This window comes from Ammospiza nelsoni, chromosome 20 (assembly GCF_027579445.1).
Source record: "Ammospiza nelsoni isolate bAmmNel1 chromosome 20, bAmmNel1.pri, whole genome shotgun sequence".
Taxonomy (NCBI): domain Eukaryota; kingdom Metazoa; phylum Chordata; class Aves; order Passeriformes; family Passerellidae; genus Ammospiza; species Ammospiza nelsoni.
In genome coordinates this window covers 5,143,862-5,168,737 of record NC_080652.1, presented here as the reverse complement: position 1 = coordinate 5,168,737, position 24,876 = coordinate 5,143,862, and the positions used below count along the sequence as shown (strand labels likewise).

Here is a 24,876-nt window from a genome sequence, read left to right as displayed (position 1 = left end):
ATTTTTTGGCCTTGAAAGCAGTGGTACATATTTTTTGGACCATGCTATCACTGCCAGAGGCAGTGCATTCATCAGTGGTTCATGTATCAAACCAGAACAAGCACCATTCTTCTCATTAAGAGAGTTTTGTAGAAATGGCACATTCCTCCTCTAGTTGTGTCTACTCTTCATTTATTAAATCCAAGTTTCACGTGTTAAGGATGCAGGATGGCATTCCACCTTTTAAGACCTCTCACAATGCCAGCCTTTTGTTAAGAATGGACTGGATTTTAATGTGTCTCACCCAGCACAAATTGAATTATTAGGTAAATAGTCCTTCTCAGCAGCAGAGACCTGTTTTGTTACATTAAGGTCTCTGCTGATGTTTGTCGATTCTTAACTACTTCTCTCCCAGATTCTCTGAGCTTACCATTTCAAAATCACCTGCTTTTGTCCCTTATCTTGTGTGGTATTTTCACTCTCTACTTATATTACCTGGATGAGACTCTGTGGGAGGAAAGAAGGCAGCAAGGGAGGTTAGTTCAAATTTTCTTATTTGCTTTTTCCTCTGATTAATTCCCTTTACTCATCCCCTTTCCCCTCCCCTTTTGCAATGCCACTGGGAGCTGAAGAGGTCCAAGGAACATTTGTTTGTCCACTGTACCTACCTGCACACCGTGTTCTACGTGCAGTCATCGTCCATCCCTTCTAGAAGTCAGGTCAGACAGGGACTTGCACAAAGTGAGATCTTCTCCTGTCAGGTGTGCATCATTCTAGAGAACCTGCCTCAGGTGGGACAGATGGGCAAAGCTCTGCTGGCTTGAAAAATATCCAAAATGTTGTCTAGTCAATTCAGTGGAGCTGCTTTACTTGTCTGGTGGACTCGGCCTTGCTGTCTGAATAGAGGAGGAGGTTTCTCTATGTACTCCTATGATGCTGGTGTGGAAGGGTGGATTCCTCCAAGAGTGCTCTAGGTGTGGGACTTTTCTTCCTTTAGGTGAAGTGGATGACAGCATTTTCTCCCTGCTTGCAGCCTGAAATCTCCTTTTCTCCCTGCTGCAGGAGAGGAGGCCTTGACCATGTACATGGACAAAAGCCGCCTCGACAGAAAGTCAGGAAACGCCACCCAGAGCGTTGAAGCTTTGCACCAGCTCGCCTCCTCCTACTTTGTAGATCGTGATGGCACCATGAGGAGACTCCATGAGATCCAGATCTCTACCGGAGCAATCAAGGTACCACATCCTGCCTTAGGAAGAGGGAAAGGATTGGCTTCCTTGTATGGATCCTCTAGGGATTTGGGGCAGGGCTTTGCCAGACTGATGTCTTCTTTGAGCACAAGTTGTTTTGTTCCCAGGGTTAGGTTTGCTCTTATTCAGTTGAAGAATTGATTTCCCCGCGGTCACTAATGTCTGGAAAGAGGTGGGCATTCAGCGTGGTGGTTGTGTGTCGGGAGTTTAGTTCAAGCATGGCTTAAAGAAAAAGGCCATGAAGGCATACAGTGAGAGAAAAGTAAAAGGTAGTTGCAAAGCAGTTCCAAAAGCAGTTCCCAGCCTGATTTCTATAAACAATTAGACTCTCTCAGGCATCACTTTATAAACAATAAGGTTCTCAGGCAGTCTTCCCATAACAAGCAAAACACCCTCTCTGGGAAAAGATGGCACCCTGAGAACAGATGTGGAAGTTTTGGGAACCTTTCATATCACAGTGGGAACACTGGTTTTGTTTTGTGTAAACAATTAACGGTATTGTAAAACAAGGGGAGTGGTTAGAGTTTTCTCTGTTAACCTATCATAAACCTGGATTTTGGAATATGCATGAAGTTAATTAACACTGTTATTTAAAGTGACTGATCGATCAATAAATCGGAGTTCGATGCATTAAAGGATGGTCGTCTCCCCCTCACTTCAACAGTTGTGTAGGACAGGAGACTTTCACTAAGTGTGACGGTGACTTCTGGAAGGGAGAGAGGGGGCAGAGGAGCCAGATCAGTGATGGAGGTTGGAAGGGAAAGGCAGGTCTGGGAAATTAACTCTGTGCCACCTAGGAGTGTTTGTCTCCTGGGGCTGTAAGTCTGCAAAACATCTCTCAGCTGAATTTGCAACAAGAAATGGTGAAAAACTCAGTGTGGCATTACTGAGGCTTCTGGAATGAAACGGATTGAGAGACAGCTTGGGGGTTGCAGCAGGAAGGAAGGGAAGCTGCTCAGAGAATACAAAACAGGGAAAATGGCTCTGCAAAGGCTGCCTTCTCTGAAAGCAATCATCCTACACTGGGCAGGGATTTTATTGTTGCTGAGTTCACTCCAGGGAAGGTGATGTGGATGGAGTTGTCATTGTTAGCCATTTCTGAAAGGTTTCAGCTCTCGTTATTGTTCTGTGCTGTCTCATGGCTGAGGCTGTTCCCTTCTGGATGGGAAATTGTATTGAGATATTGAAACAGTGACAGCAGATAATCACCCGTGGTGAATTCCAGGAGGGCAGGAAACCAACAGCAGCAGCACTGCAGGTCATCTGTGCCTCCATCCATCCTCAGCACAGGGCTGCTGTTCACATCTGCCGTGGGAGCACCAGGCACCACTGTGGGCTGGCAATCCATCTCTGTTTCTTGCTTTCCAATAAGAGAAGTCAGGGAATAATTCCTCTACAGGCTTCTGATGTTCTCCAATGCAGATCCTCTGTGAGAAACATCAGTCTGCAGGATCCCATTGCCAAACCTGAGGTACCCTAAAGAAAGCAGCCACAATTCCTTCTGATTTTTTAGCTTGAGATTGCACCAAGCATTAGCAGTGTCTGTGCAGGGTGGGGCATTCTTTCCCAACTAGGGAGGATGTGTTTTGGGTTATATCAGCTTGTGACAAGGAGTCTTTGAATTAAAAGATTAAAAAAGCTTGGGGAAGGTGCGGTGCTGCAGTCAAAGGGAACATTCTTTCTCTTTTCTACATCCTCTGTAGGTAACAGAAACTCGGACCGGCCCCCTGGGCTGTAACAGCTATGACAATCTGGACTCTGTGAGTTCTGTCCTTCTGCAAAGCACTGAGAGCAAACTCCACCTGCAAGGTAGGGCCCAGGGACCAGGGAGGGGGTGGAAATGGGACAGGAGTGCCCTTTGTCTGAGCCTTTCCCCCTCTTCTCTTTGCTGTGATTCTGCTGTGTCTGGAAGCTCCCTGCACACAAGGCTCAGCTGAGCAGAGCTAGGGCTGACCCCAACGAAATGCCTCTCTGACACTGAATTTTGATGGACTTCTGTGCATGATACACACACCAACATTAAAAAAAAAAAAGTGACCTCTTCCATCAGTTTTGAAGGAGAATTCTGCCCATGTCTCTCCGTCCCTCCCAAACTGCTGATTTGTGTAAGAGGTTTGCAGATCAGCTTTTGGGGCTCTCTAATGACCGTAATCTTTGGGAAAAGTCACAGAGGTTTTATTTGGATGCTAGAAGCCATGGCTTCAGTCCCAGATGGGGAGCTAGTCCAAAAGTCAACAGATAGAGGTCATGGCTGAATTAATAAATAAATACATGCTGGTTAGCAAGAAGTCAACTTCAGTAGAAGGAGGAAATTCACTGGGCATGTAATTCATGAAGGTTATTCCCAAGTTTTTTGACAAAATAAGGAAATGTGGGATTTAATTGCTAATTTGCCCAGATGGTTTTATTTCTCAAATCCTTGTACTTGCACAAATTTTAATTTTTCAGATGAATGGGCTACATTACATCTTCCGCTTTGAGTATAATTTGGCAAGTGCTGTTTTAATCTTTGGTTTCACAGAAACTGGGTTTCATTTACCAAGTAATGTTGTGGATATAATATTATTGTTGTTATTATTTGCCTTTAAAAATAATATGCAGGTTGTTTTCACTATGGCAGTGATTATCCAAATCACTGAGTTCTGGTTCTTACCTAATTAACAATAAGCAGTTTGAGAGGGTTTTACACTGTGATGGTAGCTGCTGGTAATGAAAACCCAAGGATGACACATGAGATAAGTGGGGAAGCAGCTAAATCAGTAGGCAGCTCAGGTTATAGGCAGACAAGTGGGTAAATCAATAGAGTGCTATTGGTTATCTGATCCTACAAGAGAGGAGATAAACCAAGGGAGGGGGAAGGAGGTGGAGGAAAAGGGAAAAAATTGAGAGAGAGGGGATGAGGCTGTGATCTCTGATGAGAATAGACAGAGAACCTTGGGGGCCAACCACACATGGGTTTCATGGAGCTCCAAACCCAGTGCAGGGGGAGGCTGGAGCCAAGGCAAAGAGGCAGCGAGGGAAGGGAGGAAGGCAGGAGCTCTTCCTAATGGAACAAAGTGACCTTTAAAGCTCCACCTGAGTTTTCTACCTAATCTGGAGTGTGGTTCTTGGGATAATTACCCAGGATCCTTCCTCTGCTCTGAGAGGCCTCATTACAAATTAGTCACAGGGCTGCAGCAGGTAATGGATCGTGACCAAGTCTCCCCTGATCTGATTAGCAGCCGAGCATGAGCTGCTGACAGGAATCCATGTTCCTGCCTTTGTGTCACTCCAGCTCTGAGCCTGGCTCAATAAAAGAGCAGCTTCTTCGTGACAGGGAGAATTTCTCTGTCTGAACTTGCTGCCTCCCAGCCCGGGGACTTGAGGTTTCAAAGCTGTGCCTTTCAGGAGAGACAGGGGATGGAATGTGGCACTGAGTTGGCAAGGTGGTGATCAGCCAAAAGCTGGACTCGATGATCTTGGTGGTCTTTTCCAGCCTAAATGATTCCATGAACCCACGTAGGGTTTGGGAATGTTGATTCTGGGGGAGGACTCAGTGATCATGGTGGTCTTTTCCAGCTAAATCATTCCATGCACCCACGTTGGGTTTGGGCAGGTTGATTTTGGGGGAGGATGGTGCAGGGTGTCTGGTGCTGCACTTGGGACAAAAAATAATCACTAATTTATAAACTAGTTATATACATAATTTATAATTTATATATAATTTATAACTAGATACTAGTTATAAACCAGTATCCTTGTGGGCCCAGCATCCATGGGCCCATGCTCTGAGGTATGTATATATATATACATATATATATATATATATATATATATATATATATATGTATGTATATGCATAATATTTATCACAGAAGGTCTCCTTTTTTCCCAGCCCTCCCTGGAGCAGGATCTCTGTGGTGATGCAGGGCAGGGTACCAGCAGCTCTACAGCAACCTGTTGAGAAAGGGGGATTTGTGTTCTCTGGCCAAGTGTCCTGGGCAGAAATTGGAAAATTTGACTGAAAAAAAGCAACATTTTGAAGAATTTCAGGAACTCCAAATTTCAGAGGCATGGCTTGTTGTATCAATACTGTTACTGACAGTATATGTCAATAGAGCATTGCACTATTTCAGTGAGGTACAATCCTTCTGTGCTGTTCCAAACTGTGCAACAATAAACAGCAAATGTTGCATAACAGGTCATTTTCTACATCAAATGTGGTCATATATTATATTCTATACATAATGCATGTTGTATACAATACTTATATTAAATATATTAAATTTCAATATGTAATATTATATTGTCATATATGTGTAAATACCCATATATATTATACATCTATAACTACATAAAGAGATGTATTATATACCTGCATAGCATATATGATAGCATAACATTAGAATTTACATTACAATTACTATTAAAGCATTTTCCAAGATGGAAAGAACAGTAATGGCAACACAAAACATTTCAGCTTTTCACTGCAGTGAAATGAGGGAGTATGAAAAAATACATTTAGAAAGTCAAAAGTGCTTTTGGAGTCAACATGCTCTTGCAAAATGCTTCAACGGAACTGCATTTTCAACAGAGAACTCTTCTGTGGAAAATGTTTCAAATAGCTCTAATTTAGAGCTGGGAAAATTTACCTCTTTTAATGCAGGAAGCCTTTTATATACAGTCTAAAGCCAAACATCTATCTCTAATAGTTTTTCTGGGTGAATTAAGGACATCTTCCCTTGTCAGATACTTCATATTCTGCCTGTAGTTATCTAAGACAAACCTATACCAAATCTGTGCTGCTCTTCGTTTTTAAAGAGGAACTTCATGCTTTACAAAGTGGCAAAGTTCCCCCTCTAATCAATCAATTACCTTCAAAACTAACATATCCAAGTCAGCAGCAAACTTCCATTATACATCTATTATCAGCTCCTGAGGCTGCTGTTGGGGATGAGCCCCTTCCTTGTGCCCCCTGGCTTGGATTGAGGGATTCTCCCCATGGAAATGATCCGAAATCCCAGATTTTAAGACCAGTTTGCCTTTCTTCTTGGCTGTTGACATGATGTTGTTTCATCAGTAGACAGCAGTGAAATATTGAATACATATATATATATATATATGTGGTTTTTTGGATGTTTTTTAATGTCCAAATAAATTTCTTAGAGAAAAACACAGCATTTGGGGTATTTTATTAGGGTTGTGACTGGCAGCAGGGCTTTCCCTGCTAGCACAAGCTGCTCAGTGGTGCTGTTATATTCCTTGGGATTACAGCTGTAATATTTCTTGGGATTACACCTTTCCTGCTTTACAGGTAGCAACAGAAGCACTCAGAGCAGTGGTCTCAAAAGATTGATGCCACTTGTGCTTTACTGACAACCATAACCCACTGAATTCCAGAAATATTTAGTCCCTGGGCACAGGGTAGAGCTACACATGAAAGAGAGGATGCCAGGATCACCTGGGTGAGGTGTTGCTGCTGGCACAGAGCTTGTAAAATCTCTTGCTGATATCCAATTACAGAGATGCCCAGAACTAAAGCAAAAAAATTCAAATGAATAAATTGATATAAATATAATTGATATGAAAAAAAATTAACATGCCCTTGTCTGGGGATGATGGAGAATCCGTGACTATTTACATGTATATATAAAAAATACTCCTGCGGAAACAGGCAGAGCTGTATTTCAGCTGTGAAATTTCTGGTTGAGCACCAGAAATTTCAGCTATGAAGTTTCTGGTTTCTTCTGGAAGAAACCAGAAACATTGGTTTCTTCCACAAGGCAATTTCTGGCTGGAAGATGTGAGTCACCTGTAATCCCAGCAACCTGTTTAAAGTCAGGGGTTGTGTTTGGAGTGGCTGAATTTGGGTGGCACTTGTGCAAACACAGCTCTCAGTGTGGGCTTCTTGTCAAATGCTTCAGGCAACTGGTGGGTTCCAGCAAAACTGCTTTTCTGATGAAGTTAAATATTTATAAAAGTGTTTTGTTGAGTTGGCGCTAAGTGTACAGTCTGATTGCCCCTTAAACATGATATTCTTTCTTACAAGAGGATATTTTCCTGGAATTTTATTTTTTTTTCAGAAACCATGAGTTTTATGGGCAAAAAGCAAGTATCCATGTGAAGCACTGCAGTGTTAAAATACGATGTGTTTTGGAGATTACAGAGTATTCACACTTCTGCATCTGCTGGAATGCCCCTTGCAATGGGAGGTGCTTTCCTTGAAATTTAGCTGCTTTTTCACCCCCATTCCGTCCAGAAAAAAAAAATAAATTAAAATCTCTAAAGCCAGGATCATTTATAGCTGGTACCAAGCAGCTTGTTGTGCTTTATCCAAGTTCAAATTCAAAGAGAAACTATGGAGAACTGAAGAGCCTGAGGTAATTTGATCATATTCAAAGAGCCAGAGCAGGTTGCTCCTCCATGAAGCAGAGTGGAAAATGTGTTCGTGGGACTTGGACCATGAATGAAGAGTCAGTGCACATCAAGAAGTCCAGCTCTGCTCTCATGTGAGCTTGAAAGCTCAGTGAGTACAGCTGCCTTCAGGCTCTCTGGTCCCCTTTGTGGATCAGTTCTCCCACAGCACTGCGCTCTGATTCCATCCTGAAGGAAGGTTTGGGATCACTAATATCAGTGTGAGGATTTGGTAAGGAACCATCCCTCTGTAGTGGTTGTTTCAGATAAATCATAGAATTCCAGAATGGGATTGGAAGGGACCTTAAAGCTTATCCCATCCCACCCCTGCCATGGCAGGGACACCTTCCACTATTCCAGGCTGCTCCCAGCCCTGCCCAGCCTGGCCTTGGGCACTGCCAGGGATCCAGGGGCAGCCACAGCTGCTCTGGGCACCCTGTGCCAGGGCCTCAGAACCCTCACAGGGGAGAATTCCTTCCTAATATCAAATCTAAACCTACTCTCTTTCTGTTTAAGTCACTCTCCCATGTCCTATCATTACAATCCCTGGAAGAAGCTGAGCTTCAGGACTTCCTGAAGACAGCAGAAAGAAATCTGAGCTTCTTATTGAGACACATCTCAGAAAAGGCCTCAGAGGGGTCTCAGAATAATGATCCTCTGCAGGCCAGTTTTGATGTGTTTGCAGGGATGTTGTCCTGGCCAGCTCTTTGTGTGTTCCTTCCAGTCCCCAACAGCAATGCAGAAAAGGCAGCAGGATCTATGCAGAAGTGTCCCTGGGCTGGAAATCCTTCCTTGTGCCAGTGTCACAAGCACATTCCCAGCTGGAGGGTGCTCCAAGCCCATCCTGCCTGGAGGCTGCCAGTGGGGTCAGGCAGAGGGGCAGCTTGCTGCTCACCCAGAGCAGGGCAGAGGAACCAGGGCTCCCTGTGCCTCCCACAGCCCCCTGAGCCCCCACACCTGCTCCTCCAGAGGGACCTCATTAAGGCTGAGGTGCTTCTCTGGATCCAAATGCAAAAGGGTAATGGGGGTCCCAGGGTCACCACCTGCTGTTTTTCTCTTGTCTGAGGTGAACACAACCCATCAGAGACGGGCCTGCGCTCCTGAAAGGGGTCACAACCCTTTTTGCCATTCCCGCACGCTCTCATCCTCTGAATTATTGTCTGATTTTCATTCCACTCCAGTGAGCTGTCAGGCATGGCTCTGGTAATGCAGCGCAGCAGAAGCACAAACAGATGGGTGATTGACCCACGTGCCTTCATTACAGTGCAGCTCAGGACTGCCATAAACTGCTCACACTGCCACAAACCCCTCACACTTCCACTCCATCTCTGCCCTCTTCCAAGGGAGGTCCCTGTTGGATCCAGGACATTTCTCTGGCTGCCCTGGGTGATTTGACACCCTGGCAAGGGGCTCAGAGACCTTGGCACAGAGTCAAAAACACCTGTGCCTTTGATTTTAGCCCATGGAAAAAATAACCAACTTTGTGTGAGGAGTTACAAGCCACAAGAGTTTGAGTAGAATGGTAATGAATTTGTCACAGGGTGAAAAAGTAGAATTTTGGGGTTTTTAGAATGGGCAAGATGGATGAATTTGGGCATCTTTGCCTTTTAGAAGAGGCAAGATGGAGGAATCTGGGCATGTCCTGTTCTTCTTCTCCTTCGTCTTTTCCTCCATCTTCTGCTGTAGTGGTGGCACTTTTGGATTGGTTTAAAGTAGAGACAGGCTGTCTAACATAGGTGATAGGTATTGGAAAATTATTGTAAATAAAGTACACGTAGTTCTTAGTATAAAAAGCTAACACCACCCCAAGGGCAGGGACTGTGCCACAACCCGACCTGCTGGACAGATCTCAGCAGGTCAGAGAAAGAATGTGATAGATAAGGAAAAATAAACAAACTTGAAAATCAGAACCAAGGAATCTCGACTTCTTCTTTGGTCGCAAGGCTGGGAAAAAAGACTTTTTAATACCTTGGGGGTCATCCCAACCACAGAAACCCGAGAGGTCCCTGGAAGGCTTGGAGTTGTTGTCCCCTGCCTCGTGCTCCACAGACACTGACAGGGGCTGACAGGCAGCACTGGCCAGGTAGGAGCAAACAGCTGGGAATCCTCAGGGAGATCCACAGGGAGTCTGGAGGAGGCTGGGATGGAAAACCACGTACACTGTGCACAGGGCAAACACTGAAACTGTTATTGCATCCTCTGGTACCTGAGCAAGGAGGCACTTACAGTGCTGCCTGCACAGATGGATGCATACACAAACACTTTCCATGCAGAAAGGGACAAGGGGATAGATCTCCCTGCTAATGTAAGTCTGCCAAGCAACACTGAAATCATCGGCACTAAATCCATTTGCACTTTTATAGGATTTGGCAAGTAGCCTTCCTAGCAGGGAGCAAGCTGTGAAGGCTCAGGTACCCAGCTCCTGTATTTATGCTGTGGGAGCTGGGCACTTAACTCTGCAAGGGACTTTTTTAAATCCCCTCTCGTGGTATTTTCCTTTCTTCTGTTTTCTGTTCCTTCTTATTTTCCCTTTCAGTGTGTATTTTCCTTTTTTCTGTGGAACCAAACCTATTTAGTATCTCTCAAAACAGGTCAGAGCAGCATTGCTTCTGAACTAGCACTTAGTTTCAGGACACAAAAAACACCATATCTGGGAATAAGGGAGGCTTTGCATTCAGAGCCTTGTGCTGGGATCTGGGAATGGGGTGAAAGGGTTTTGGGGAAGGGGAAGTTTCTTGTCACCCTTCTCCTGCAGAGGAGATGGGCTCTGTTCTCAGCTAAATCACTACTTGCCCTAAGGAATGCAACTGGTACTTTCTTTATTCATGACAGCTTTTAATTCTTCACCATAACTTTGAAAAGAGGAACAAATACCTGAAATTGCTTTTTAATTTACTTTTTTTTGTTTTTTTTTTTCATCCATAACCCTGTTGTTGTCTCTCCAGGCCTCCAGATCATCTTCCCTCAGTATTTACAAGAGAAGTTTGTCCAGTCTGCCTTGAGTTACATCATGTGCAATGGGGAGGGCGAGTACATCTGCAGGGACAGCCAGTGTGGCTGCCAGTGCTCCGAGGAGTTCCCCCAGTGCAACTGCCCCATCACCGACATCCAGATCATGGAGTACACCCTGGCAAACATGGCCAAGACCTGGACAGAAGCCTACAAAGATCTGGAGAATTCAGGTAACTGAGAAAAACTTGCTTTTTCAATTTGTGGCAGGTTCAACCTGGTAGAAATCTTTTATTCCCTCAGTATAATGATCTAGTTTGGCTAAAAAATAGAAGATTTTAACCCAAACCCAGGATCTTAGTCTTGAAAGTCTTACTCTTTTTTCCTCTATTAAACACACAGACAGGAACACACACCACACATGGAATTATGTGTACAGGGATATTTTCCATGGAAGTATGTGTTTGGTTAAAAATCTGATTTTTCAGACCAAACCATCTACAAATCTCTCTTTTAATAGTTCTACAGAGAAACTTCCACAATATGAATGACTCCATGTTCTCAGAAGGCTGATTTATAATTTTATGATGTTATATTATATTAAAAGAATGCTATACTAAAACTATACCAAAGAGAAAGGATACATCATACGGCTAAACAAGAATGATAATGAAAGGTTGTGACTGACTCCTCAGAGTCTGACACAGCTGGCTGTGATTGGTTATTAATAAAACACAATTCACATGTTTGGATAAACAATATCCAGGCCACATTCCAGAGCAGCAAAACATGGAGAAGCTGAGGCTTCTCATCTTGCCAGGAGAAGAAATCTTGGCAAAGGGATTTTTCAGAAAATATCATGGTGACAGGCTGGGTAACCCCAGGGCAAACCAGAAATGTGGATTTCAGGAGCTTTTTCCAGCTCAGTACCACACAAGTTTTCAAGGATTACTGGCAGTGCCTGCCAGCACAGTCACTGGTTATGTGTTAGCTGTTGTTAGTTCTGGCACAGCATCTTCACAAAAGGTGCTCGAGAGCCACAGGTTGGTCTCAGCAAACCCCTTCCCATCCCAGGGGCTCTAACCCAGCCCTGAGAAGGTGGGAGCCCCATGGAGAGAGGGGTTCCAGTCCCACATTCTGTCCTTGCTGCACTCGATCCTAGCACAGACCAGGGTAGGTAATTATATTCAGGCTCCCTCCCCTTGAGATTTGAATGGGGGAAGGTGTTTTTCATTTGCCATGTTAAAGTGACATATTGCAGTGCAATTTCTGCCATATTCCACCCAGGGCTGGAGGCTTTTCAGGGCTAGATGGAGTGATTATCTTTATGTCTAAAGCTGCTGCATCTGATTCATCACTTTGATGCATCATGCGTGAACTTATCCTCTGAGATAGAAGTTGCTATCACAAAAGACTGCAGTATTAGTGTTTTGCTTCTTTGTTTTAATAAATATTCCCAATAACTAGAGGATTTTCTTCATTATGAACAGCAGAGGAGAAATCTCTGATGACATCTGAAGGCTTTTCCAATAAAGTGGACTGAAAGGCACAGGAGTGCTCTGAAAGCAAATACCATTTTGCACAGGAAGCCACTGAAAGCCCAAAACATTTGTATTCTGCTTCTGGTCTGTGTTGGATCCTCTGTTAATTTGAAAAAATTGTGCAGGGCGAATCAAGAGTTGCTGTGATTTGGAATAGTATCTTCAAAGTCAAGGAGGCTGCAGTGAACTGAAGCTGCTTTGAATCAGCTCAGGAGATTTTTTTCCCTGTGCTTCACTGCTTGTGGGTAAATTGAGAAAAATAATACTGTCTTATTCTTGGTATTTTAGAATGGCTGGTCAAAAAAAAACGGTGATTGTGGATTAAAAAAAAATGCCAACTTTTAATTAAGTCATTTGGTGGAGTTAATTTGTTTGTTTGTCAAGGCTATTGGTTTCTGATGTAAATGGGTTTGTTGTTTTTTTTTTTTTTATTTAACACTGGCAGAAGGAAAATTTCATCTGTGAAAGAGATGTCTGACCTGTCAATTCCCCGTGGTGCCGCTTGTGATGCTGAGTCACTGCCATGGGACTGCCTTGGGGATGGGGTGACTCAGCAGAAAGAGGGGCCAAGCTGCATCACGGGAGGTGTAGTTCCAGCCACCAGCAAGGTTTGCTGGGCAGAGGAATCAAATAACCACAAATGCAAACGGACATGTTAATTAATTGGAAATTCTCAGGGTTAAGAATGAAGCATTCCCAGAAACAGGGAATATCCCCATGCATACCACTGGCTTTCAGGCAGAGTTATAAATTAATATAAATAATGAAGAAACTATGTTGGTTTTAAAGTACTTTTCTTTTTCTTCATCACCCTAATTTTAAAACAACCCCACCCAGCTTTTATTTTGCCAGATTTGCTGCTCATTTGTTTTTCCCCCGACGTTGCACTGCGGTAGCAAAATGTGCACACTGCACCGAAATTCCTGCCTCGCCCGTCTCGATGAAAAATGTACCACATTCATCATCAGAGGGAAAAGAGCCTGGGCTCCTGCACAAAAAGGCTTTTGAGGAAATTGATTTATAAGGGGCGGGAAGCAAATGCAAGGCTTTTACTGCTGAAAGGTACCCGGAGTAATCAGCATGGTCAACAGAAGCAATTATACCTGATGGTGGTTCCAGAGGCCCATGAAAAGCACACAGGCAGGGTTGGGGAGGAGAAGGGCACTGGCAGCAGCACTAAAAACACAGTGAAAACCTGAGAGATGGCTAAAAACAATCTCTTGGTTGTCTTTGGGGGGAGAAAGGAGACCAGCAGATGTCCCAGGGATGTTGGTAGTGCAATGATGATGATTATTTTTAGGAGTAGGATGTGAACTTCCACGTACCATCCATGTCAGGATGGGACTGACTGATGTACAAATATTCTTTGTTGGGCAGCTGAGCATGAACTGCAAGCAGGAAATTTCCTGCATAGGAAATCTGTTATGCAAATATCTTAGACTTTGTACAATAGGATTTAAATTATCTGATTTTTTTTTCTCTAATTCTATGGATTATTTCTTTTTTTATTTGAAAAGATGTCAGCCTTTACGAACTCTCCTTTTCCTTCTGAAAATAGGATGAAGGAATTAAAAAAAAAAAAAAAAAGATTGGGAAAGGATCAGAAATAATGTAGATAATGTAGAGGAAAAGATGGTTATACTTCTTGTTGGCTTGTTTGGGAAGTTTATGGCAGGGTCCTAGTCCAGCTTCCCTCTAGAAGCAGGACCAAAGCCAGCACTAGGTCAGGTCAGCCTTGGTTTTGCCTAGCAGAGTGTAAAATGAGAGATTTTTATACATCTCTGATCGTGTTCCAGCACTGCATTACCTCCAAGTGATGAAGTTTTTCAGAAAATCATTTTAATCTCTCAAGCTGCAAACTGTGTATTGCTCCTTGTTAGAGCGAGTGTCTCTCAAAAGAGAAGTTTTGCTCATATCTGTGAGTACCTTTTGCTGTAATTAAATATCCCTTGGCCTCCTCTTTACCAAGTGCAGCTTCCCACACCTGACTTTGCAGAGCTCAGAGCACATTGGTGTCCATCAGCTCTGCCCTCCCAGTCCCTGTCCATCCCTTTCAGGTGGGTGCCCCAGGTGTAGCAGTGCCAAGAAAAGGTGAATATCAACTCCCCCAAGCAGGATTCAGCCCAATATGAAGTTTTTTTTCCAGTGAGAACAGGATATTGACCCACCTCAGCCCCCAGGACCTTCCTCCCAAGCCTGTGCTGACACCTGGGGTTTTTCCTCTCCTGGTACAAAACACTGCTGTTGTCGTTATCACATTTGATGGAGTTCTTATTGTCCCACTCATTGCATTTCTCAAGGTCTCACTGTGTCAAATATGGTTTTCTAGCATCAAAAATTGAGTTATTTTCCCCTGAGAAAGTTGGAACCAGCTGGTTTTTCCTCATCTGAGGATGTCCCAGCCTGGTAATCAGTCTGAGCAAACCACCCTTCCCAGGTAGGAAGAAGGAGCTGATCAGAAACAGAAACAGTATCAGAATTTATGGCTGTGATGAAAAAAAACCCTCAAACAAACCCTGCATAACAGTGGTTTTTTTTTCATTATCAAACAAAATAAAATGGAAATAAAGTGATCAAAAAACAACAAACACAATAAACAGCAGCACTGAACAATATATTTTTCGATCAATTGGATTTGTTCCTTTGGCTAAAATTGACACCTTTTATTCTCACCCGAGCCCTGCAAACTATTTTATTTTATTTTCCTCATTACAAAATGCAACCCATTTATCTTCAAATGGAGTTAAATGAGAGGTAAGAATCAAAATGTTCTTTTTTAAAAAATGCAAAAGCAGGACATTTTAACAGCATCCAAACCTTTCCTCTGGGGAATTTTTAAAGCTTTGTTTTTCCCCCTTTTTTTTTTAATTACACAGCAAAATGCTTTGCTTTCAACAACAAACAGCATTTCAGGACCAGCTGAAAAACAATGTAAATGAAAACATTTTAAGTGAAAATGATTACAACTCCCAGCTTTTTTGTTTATAACCCTTACACTATAACCCATGTTCCAGGGAATTTCTGTGGTTTTGGGGTTTTTTTCCACCATGTACATTTTAAGTGTGTTGTTACACCTTGATATTCACTATAGGGGTTTTTTTTCTATATGGGTGCAGCAACAGCAATGGGATTAGTCACTTCCTGGGGCAGAGTGAGAGAGCAGCGAGTTAATGGACATCACCTTCCCCTGGCAGAGCTGATGGCCTCATCATCATCATCACCACTCTTTCTCAACCCTCCCAACAAAACCTTTGTCACAGCTCAGAAACCTCCGCATTTCTCCCCGTTTCTTTTGTGTGTGTGTCTGTGTTCCAGATGAGTTCAAATCCTTCATGAAAAGGCTACCTAGCAACCACTTCCTGACCATTGGGAGCATCCACCAGCACTGGGGGAACGACTGGGACCTGCAGAACCGCTACAAGCTGCTGCAGAGCTCGCTGGAAGCCCAGCGCCAGAAGATCCAGCGCACCGCCCGCAAACTCTTTGGCCTCAGTGTCCGGTGTCGGCACAATCCAAACCACCAGCTGCCTAGGGAAAGGTACCTCCATCCTTCCTCAGGCGTGGGGGAGCTTCGAGATTAATCCCAGCAGGCTGTGTTTGGTTGTGGGGGGTGCTGGCGTGGATGTTTGGGGAAAACGGTAAAATCTGGAAGTTCCTGGAGGTGTAGGTAACTTTTGTCACATTCTTGATCGCATTCATATCCCTTCTGTGTGGCTTTAGCTACCCAGGGGAAGGGCATCACTTATTCTTTAAGTTCTGCAAGAATATCTTCTGTCCATTCTGCTTTTTTTGTGGTTTTCCCTCAAGATCCACAGCTGAGCTTTCAGCTTCCACTTGCTGTTCAAAGAGACATGTGGAGCACAAGGTGCTTCTATCTTTGGCCTCAGTGTCCGGTGTCGGCACAATCCAAACCACCAGCTGCCTAGGGAAAGGTACCTCCATCCTTCCTCAGGCATGGGGGAGCTGGGCTCAGGGGCTGGTGGAGCTGGGCTTGGCTTTGGGATTAATCCCAGCAGGATGTGTTCGAATGTAGGGGGTGTTGGCACGGATGTTCGGGGGAAACGGTAAAATCTGGAAGTTCCTGGAGGTGTAGGTAACTTTTGTCACATTCTTGATCGCATTCATATCCCTTCTGTGTGGCTTTACCTACCCAGGGGAAGGGCATCACTTATTCTTAAATTTCTGCAAGAATATCTTCTGTCCGTTCTGCTTTTTTTGTGGTTTTCCCTCAAGATCCACAGCTGAGCTTTCAGCTTCCACTTGCCGTTCAAAGAGACATGTGGAGCACAAAGTCCAAGAGCCATTCTTGGATTGTGCTCCTCAATATCTCCAGAGTGAAAGGAAAAGCTTTAGTTTCACTTGAATACATCACATTTTTGCTGTGAGATGCAGTGTGAACCTGTAAAACCTCACTGAGCAGAAGCCTGGCAGGGTTATTATAGGTGGAGAAAGCAGATTTTCCATTTATTATAGGGGGAGAGAGCATTTTCCACTGCTACAGCAATTATTGATATCTAATAATCCCCTCCTGTTGGCTCCTTTCAGCCCTAACCTGTAGCTGAGTTGAGAAAGAGTCATTTTTGGAGACTTGCATTTCTATGTTTTCATAAATATCTCTTGCTGTGTTCTTCTACATTGTCTGGACAGAAGCAATATGGAAAATCTTGGGGGAAAAATGAGTCTGAGTGCCTTTTCTTCCATGCTTCTCTTGGAAGGGTCAGGCCAAGTTAATATTTGAAGAGAAACTGTTTGTCCATTTCCTTCATTACCTAAATATTCTGTTTCAAGACAAAATTGACAGATTGACTGCTGTCTACAGCTCTCATCCAGCTCCCTGGCGCCTGAACATGCTGACTTTTCATTTCATCACTGTTCAACTCAGAAAAATCTTCCAGGGCTTAACACCTCTTTAATTACCAAGAAATCTCATGTTTCTCGACAAAAATTTTATGGACTTACTAGGGATGAAGAGAAATATCTATTAAATGTAAGAGATTATGAAATAAAGTCTTTGGAGAGCTTCCTAAACCTGCCCCATCCCTGCCAAGTGGCTGAGCTGTTCTGACCAGGCTGAGTGCTGGAGGAGCCACAGGCATGTCCAAGTTGGAATTTTGAGTTGTTTTTGAATTTTTAACAACAACAACAACAACAAAGTGAAGCAGCAGCGAGGAAATCTCCATCCAACCATGTTGCTCCAAAAGATTCAGACAAATATGTCTTCGGCATTTATCATCTATTTTAAAAACCCAGCCAAGCAGAAAGGGAGCCTCCAAGTACTACAATGAAATGTGGGGGAAGGAGGGTGGAATGGATGATGGCAGATGGGTTTTTAACTGACTGATGTGCTTGATTTGTTTAAGTCAACATCAGCAGGCATATTATAATTTCTTTTCTTGTTTGTCATTCTGCATCTGCAGCTAGGCAGGGGAGCAGTGTGGTAGGAGCTGTGTAGTGGAAGAGGTGAAGCCCATCTTTCTCCTCACAGAGCTGGGAAATACTCTCATTTTCTAATTGTTGCTGTACAGAATGACAGAGGCTTATCAAGCATGCCAGTGGCTTTGAAAGGATGGCTTGGTTCTATTAAGAGCAAGCCTCTCCCTCTCTAATACACATAATTGTAAGCCTGCATTATACATTCAAAGGCAATGTTAAAAAAAAAAATAGATTGCAGTTGATTGTCCTCAGGGAAAGGAATAGGTGGTGCTTCCAAAAGGAAAATAAGAAAAGAAGAGTAGAGATTCTGGCAATTAGGCTGATTCTCCATGACCCTTTGCAATGGCTAAGGAGACAGAAATATCTATATCTATATCTATATATCTATATATCTATATATCTATATATCTATATATCTATATATCTATATATCTATATATCGATATATCTATATATCTATATATCGATATATCTATATATCTATATATCAATATATCAATATATCTATATATCTATATATCATCTATATATCTATATATCTATATATCTATATATCTACATATCTGTATATCTTTATATCTATATTTTATCTATATAAATATAGAAAAAGATATAGATATATCAATATATAATATAGATAAATATATATAAATGTATGAATATAAAAATATATCAATATATAAATATATCAATATAGATATATAGATACCGATATATTTGGTCTCTCCTTCTTTTGTCCAAACCCAGGAAAGTTTACAGATTTAAAACAGAGGCAAATCTGTTGGTTTAAAAAGGAGACCACTCCTCAGTTAATAAAACTTTGATGTCGAATGATCACCTGTAGTTTTATTTTAAAGCACTGGATGTAAAATAGAAATAACATCCAATGGAGAGAAGGGTTATACATGTTCTGGCTTGCAGCCAAAATACATCTCACAGCTGCTGAGGAAAAAAATAGCATTTTTTACTTCACTCTTCTGTACAGAAAACCCAAAAGTACCCCCAGAGCAGCTAGTGCTGGTTGGAAAGTGAAAGGTGAGTTTACAAAGGAAATTATTTAAGTCCCTGCCTTTTTTCCTGCAAATAAAAACCAAAATCCGTCTGGCTGCCTGTTCCCAGCATTGCCAGGGAGCCACATGTCCAGTGAGCAATATTCAGAGAACACTGCAAAGTAATTCTCATCCAGAGCTTGACCTGCAGGTCGTATTTATTGTCACTTTAGAATCATGGAATCATTGAGGTTGGAAAAGGCCTCCAAGATCAGTGAGCCCAGCCTGGGCTTGATCCCCATTTTGTCACCCCAGCCAGAGCAGTGAGTGCCACATCCAGGCGCTCCTTGGACACCTCCAGGGGTGGGGATTCCCAGCACCTCCCTGGGAATATTTTAAATGAAGATCAGTGGCTACTCTGGTACTGGTTTCCAGCTCTTGAACAGTGGATTTTTCCAGCATCCTCTTGCTCTGACACCTCCTAGGCACAATGCCATGAGCCTGAGCCATCCGGGGGGTGTGTTTTAAAAAGTTACCTCCTGTCAGCTGAAGGGCTTTGACTGGTCCTGTGTGTATTCTTAACCTGTCCCAGTTGCAAGAAAAAATGGTGGAATTTATACCACTTTGCTTCTCTCTCGCTCTCTCACACTTCCCATTGTCGTGTTTGTAGCTGATGCCCAGCTCTGCCCTGGATTCTGCATTTTTATTTAATTACATCCTTTATTGCTGCCATCAGCAGATGGTGGGTAGTCTCCTGTTTCATTTTCTTCTTGGTTTTTTTAGTCCTACTTCTGTCTTTGCTGAAAGCTAAGACATACACACACATTAACAATCACCCTCCCATCCATCCTCCACAAAGTTCATCTGGAGAACAGGAAATTTACTGGTATCCATTGTAAGATATCAGCTGAGGCTTCTTTCCCATTTTGTTCTGCTGGCTGTTAGTATAAAGAAGGACAGAACTATCCAGTGATTTTTTTTCCTAAGACAGAACACACCCAAAATGGACAAAATGTGATCACCTGACTCTAATTCATTCCATTCCTATGGCCTGGCAGTCCTTGGTTCAACAACTCAGGGGCATTATCAACACCTAAAACCTGTGTAAAGCATCAGTCCAGCACTGCACAAATCCAGGTGCATTCGACTGGCTTTCCAAACAGGATGCACAAAGATTCAGAGGGGCGGAAACATATTTGTATTGCTGAAAAGTGAGCAAAAATTCACCTGTGAGCAGAAGACAGCCTCAGCCCCCTGGGATGGTTTGGAAATGCTTGTTGCTGTCAGCTTGTGGCTGTGTTTTACAGCCACACTGTGCTGTGCTGTCCCACCCCTCTGAGGCTGAGCTGTCCCAGGGATTAAGAGGAGCCCTGTGCATTTTTTGGGGACCAGGGGTGTGACTGTCTGCCTCTACAGCAGATATTTATGGAGGTCACTGCCTTGCTCCCAAGCTGCCCAGCCAGCCTTGTCCTTTCCACCAGCAGAAGAGCTCCTCTTGGCTGGAAATAGGGGGGAAGAGACCCTGGCAGCTCTGTACCACAGAAAAAATATGAAAAATTGTCTGTTCCCATATCCAGCACTTCAAAATTTTCCTTCTAATGCCCTTCCTTTTTTCCTTGTCCTTCTTTTACTCCTTTTCTTCCTACTTTTCATTCCTGCCTGTTCTCTTTCAGTTGTTGCTGTTGCAGTTTTTCCCTTTCTCCACCCTGCCCACTGTTTCTCTCTCATTTTTCCTTTTACCTGCACATTTTCCTCTTTTTCCCAACCTTTCTGCTTCTGCTCCTTGATTATTTCTTTCCTTCCAGTGCTTTCCTCTGTTTTACACTCTCATCCCTCCACTGGCTCCCTCCCCCTAATCATCTTGCTGTTCTTTGCTGCTGTATCATTTAATGCCTTCTTTGATACAGCCCACAGCTTAATGATTATTCGGAGGTCAGGCGATGCAGGTGCCATGAATTTCACTAATCCAGCTCTGAGAGCCTCTGTCCATAATCACTCCTCCTGTTCTACAGGGGCTGAATCCTAATTTGTCATTAGCCAGTCCTCTCACTGCAGCACTACCAAGAACTTTTTGCCCAGAGGAGACAATGAAGTATTCATTAGCCAGGGGGAGGTGGAGGGGAGGGAGCAGCGGCTGCACACAGGGCTCTGCTTAGGGCTGCTGAGAAAGGAGTCCCTGTACCCAGCTTTCCTGGGGCACTGGGAAGGGGGAAAAGGGGGAAACAAGGCAACGTGGCAAGTGGGTTGAGCAAAAAAAGTGAACGTGGGCTGCAGTGTCATTTTCTAGGAGCCGTTCCAGGGCTGCAGGATGTGGGGTTGAAAGTGCTGATCCAGCAGCTGTGGGAGTGGTGGGGCTCAGAGGTGGGTGAGTGGGGCTGATTTTAAGGAAGAGACTTCAAGAAGTGATTAATTAGCAGAAGACTTTGGGGTTTTTTTTTAGGGAGGAATAGTTTTAGCAGCTTTGTCTCTATGCATCCTGGCTTCCACCCTCTTTTCTACTGTTCTGAGCTCATAAGCAGAGGTTGCTGCTTGCGTTGCCTTGTCCTGTTATGGGTCTGCTTTATAGAGGGTGGGGCCAATTGCCAGTAACCTGAAGAGCAGTTTTCTCCTGCTAGCCTGGGAGTTCTGCTGCCCTTCTGATGTCCTGATAGCCCCACAGTCTCTGGCATGGCTTTATCAGCTCTGTTCCCATGTCACTGTGGCGCTGCTGGGATCCTTGGCAGGACACAGTGCCTGTCTTGGCTCCTGGTGCAGAGTGAAGATAGAGCGCTCAGGTGAGCATTTCTAACTGGTAGCAATTTCTTAGAAGGATTTTTCTCATCACCAGAGGAGTAAACAGCAGATGAAAGATTCAGTCTAGAAATAGACTGGAATAGCTCCCAGATGCCACGGCAGGGTACCGATGTTCCGAGAGCTCTGCCTCAGACATATCCCTGAAAACACTGTAGCTCCAGCAAGATGCCAACACTGATTCCCTGTGAGGCCTTACAATGCTAATTCTCCCTTCTCCTCACCTGCAGGACGATACAGGAATGGCTTACCCGAGTCCAGTCCCTGCTCTACTGCAATGAGAATGGGTTCTGGGGGACGTTTCTGGAAAGCCAGCGGAGCTGCGTTTGCCACGGTGGCACCAGTCTGTGCCAGCGCCCCATCCCCTGCATCATCGGGGGCAACAACAGCTGTGCCATGTGCAGCCTTGCCAACATCTCCCTCTGCGGCTCGTGCAACAAGGGCTACAAGCTTTACCGAGGCCGCTGCGAGCCCCAGAACGTGGACTCGGAGCGGAGCGAGCAGTTCATCAGCTTTGAGACGGACTTGGACTTCCAGGACCTGGAGCTGAAGTACCTGCTGCAGAAGATGGACTCCCGCCTGTACGTGCACACCACTTTCATCAGCAACGAGATCCGCCTGGACACCTTCTTCGACCCGCGGTGGCGCAAGCGCATGTCCCTCACCTTGAAGAGCAACAAGAACCGGATGGACTTCATCCACATGGTGATCGGGATCTCCATGCGCATCTGCCAGATGCGCAACAGCAGCCTGGACCCCATGTTCTTTGTCTACGTCAACCCCTTCAGCGGGAGCCACTCGGAGGGCTGGAACATGCCCTTCGGGGAGTACGGCTACCCGCGCTGGGAGAAAATACGCCTCCAAAACAGCCAGTGCTACAACTGGACCCTGCTGCTGGGCAACCGGTGGAAAACCTTTTTTGAGACCGTCCACATCTACCTACGCAGCCGGACTCGGCTGCCCTCCCTCCTGCGCAACGAGACTGGCCAAGGGCCCGTGGACCTTTCCGACCCCACCAAGCGCCAGTTCTACATCAAGATCTCAGACGTGCAGGTCTACGGCTACAGCCTGCGCTTCAACGCGGACCTCCTGCGCAGCGCGGTGCAGCAGGTCAACCAGTCCTACACGCAGGGCGGGCAGTTCTACTCCTCCTCCTCCGTCATGCTCTTGCTGCTGGATATTCGGGACCGAATCAACCGCCTGGCGCCTCCGGTGGCCCCGGGGAAGCCGCAGCTGGATCTGTTCTCGTGTATGCTCAAGCACCGCCTGAAGCTCACCAACAGCGAGATCATCCGCGTGAACCACGCCCTGGACCTGTACAACACCGAGATCCTCAAACAGTCCGACCAGATGACAGCCAAACTCTGCTAACCCCCGGACTTAGCAATGGACACTTTGGTGATTGATCCTTTTGCTGTATAAAAAAAAAAAAAAAAAAAAAGAAAAATAAAACAAACAAGCGAACAAAAAACCCACAAAAAAAAGAAAAAAAAAAAAGAAAAAAAGAGAAAGAGGAAAAAAAAGTAAAAAAGGAAGAAGTAAAAGTGGGGGGAAAGAAAAGGGGGAAAATAAGATTTGTAAAATGTAATTAATATACAAAAGAGGAAAAAAGAAAAGAGGAAATTCTTCATTTGTTGAAAACTAAACCCGTTCTAGCCGCTGTATAAGACTGTCAGGCATGTTTGTTATTTCTATAATCCGTCATAAAAGGGTAACACCGTACTCTCTCTTGACCTTGGGGGTGTTGTTTGCGAGTCCTCAGGGGCAGCAGAGGAAATAAAGGGAGGAGCAGAGAGAGGGGCAAACTTCTGTACTGAACTGTCAAGTTTTCTGCTATGCAGGTGCCAAGACAAAGAGACATACAGAAAAAAAAATCAAAGCAAACAAACAAACAAACAAGAGTTATATGTAAATGTAAAAGAGCTACCATTATTCCTATAGTGGGAGTAAATGGTTAAAGATAAAAGATATTTCTTCTGTTGAGATTTATGCCAGCTTTATGTTGAGTTATTCCTGCAACCTGTGCTGAGCTTTGCTGGAGGACAGGAGGGGATGGCAGCCCTTGGGGACTACAACTGATGAGTTTTCTCACCTCCTTGGTGAGACAGGTGGAGGGTGGGTTCAGGGCTCAGGTGTTCCTCCTTTTGGGATTTCCATCTTGGAAGACATCTGACCAGAGGCAGAGGCTCAGCAGATGCTGGAAAATGGGATGTGTTGGGTTGTTTGGCTTGACCTGCAGTTTGTGCCCTGCCCTGGGCTGGTGCTGCCTTCGGTGGTGCCAGAGGAGGAGCAGCACCTGTAAATCTTCACTCACTCATCTTTCAGGCCCTTCTACACAGTCCCTAAAGCAGAGAAAGCCAAAATCATAAAGGCAAAGCTGAGTTTGTCTTTCTGCCTCAGGTGCTGGGTTTTCCAGTAGCTCTCATCACCACAAAAACTAAAGCACAATGCAAGGGAATACATTTCCAAGGAAACCTGGAGACACTGAAGGGTACATAGGTAATTTCTGTTCACTGGGAAAGGAAAAATCCTTTTTACTTTCTTATGTTTGTGTGGCTGTGAATAATATCCTTGTCTCACTTACACTTTGTCCACAAAAAAAAAAAAAAATACAGCAAATATATGAGAACATTTTATTAAAATATATGCAAAATTAGTAAAAGGGAGGGGTGGGAGGGAAGAGCACAACAACCAAACCTACCCTGAGTTTGCAAGGATAAAGCCAAATTAAAAAGAATTGAGTTATAAAAAAAAATACTAAAATAACCAAAAGGTGGGTAAAATTTTTTTGAATGTGTGAGGACATGTGTTTGGATTTAAACAAAAAGTAGGATGTTGAATGGAGTGTGTGAATGAAGGATCATCTGAGCTGGGTGATGAAGTCTGAACACTGTGGGAGGTGAGTAGTGAGGTGTTTCTCTTAATTTCACTGTTTTTTTTAGTTGAAGTTGATTGAGAAGTGCTAGTGAGAGACTGGAATTCCTGCCCTCCAGAAAGGGAGAAATAAATCTCTGATCCTGATGGCTTCCAGAGTGGAGGAGCATCCTGGGGAAAACAGGTCTGAGCAAGGGGCACAGTCCTGATCCAAAGACCCAGATTCAGGTCTGGCTCAAGATTTAACATGTTTATTCAACAGAGTTCAAAATAGTCTTGTAGGAATTTTGACTTTATTTGAAGACTTTGGCTGAGATTCTGAGAGCAGCATCACTTCATGCATTGTGGTGTTGGCCATGTGATGCCAGGGGCTTGGGCAATTAAGGCTGGTTTCAGGTTTAATTTGTGTGATTTGGTTTGTTCTCATCCAAATTTCCTGAGAAGGAACTGGATACCTTAAGGAAAATATAAATTCACTGAACTCTCCTGCTGAGCTACCAGTTGAGGGCATAAGAAAAGTAATTTGGATAATCAGTAAAACCCCAAAAAGGGGGATTAGTCACCAAAGTCTGATATCAGAAGAAGAGCTAGGTGAATTAAACAGCAAGGATATTTTATGGGATATTTCCTTTAGTGGGAGCTTTTTTCCCTACCTTGTATCAAGATCTCTCTCTCACCTGG

The 24,876-nt window shown here is 44.0% G+C and overlaps 1 protein-coding gene across 1 annotated transcript in view; it reads left to right on the top strand.

The window, feature by feature from the left end:
• Nucleotides 1-24,093, top strand: part of BRINP1 (BMP/retinoic acid inducible neural specific 1) — a 97,518-nt gene extending 73,425 nt beyond the window's left edge. The window contains exons 4-8 of the mRNA XM_059486338.1: nucleotides 1,042-1,211; nucleotides 2,930-3,035; nucleotides 10,565-10,801; nucleotides 15,425-15,647; nucleotides 21,552-24,093. Of these exons, the coding sequence (XP_059342321.1) occupies nucleotides 1,042-1,211; nucleotides 2,930-3,035; nucleotides 10,565-10,801; nucleotides 15,425-15,647; nucleotides 21,552-22,692 (1,877 nt within the window). The 3' untranslated portion in view covers nucleotides 22,693-24,093. The remainder of the gene's footprint in view (nucleotides 1-1,041; nucleotides 1,212-2,929; nucleotides 3,036-10,564; nucleotides 10,802-15,424; nucleotides 15,648-21,551) is intronic.
• Nucleotides 24,094-24,876: the final 783 nt, after the last annotated feature.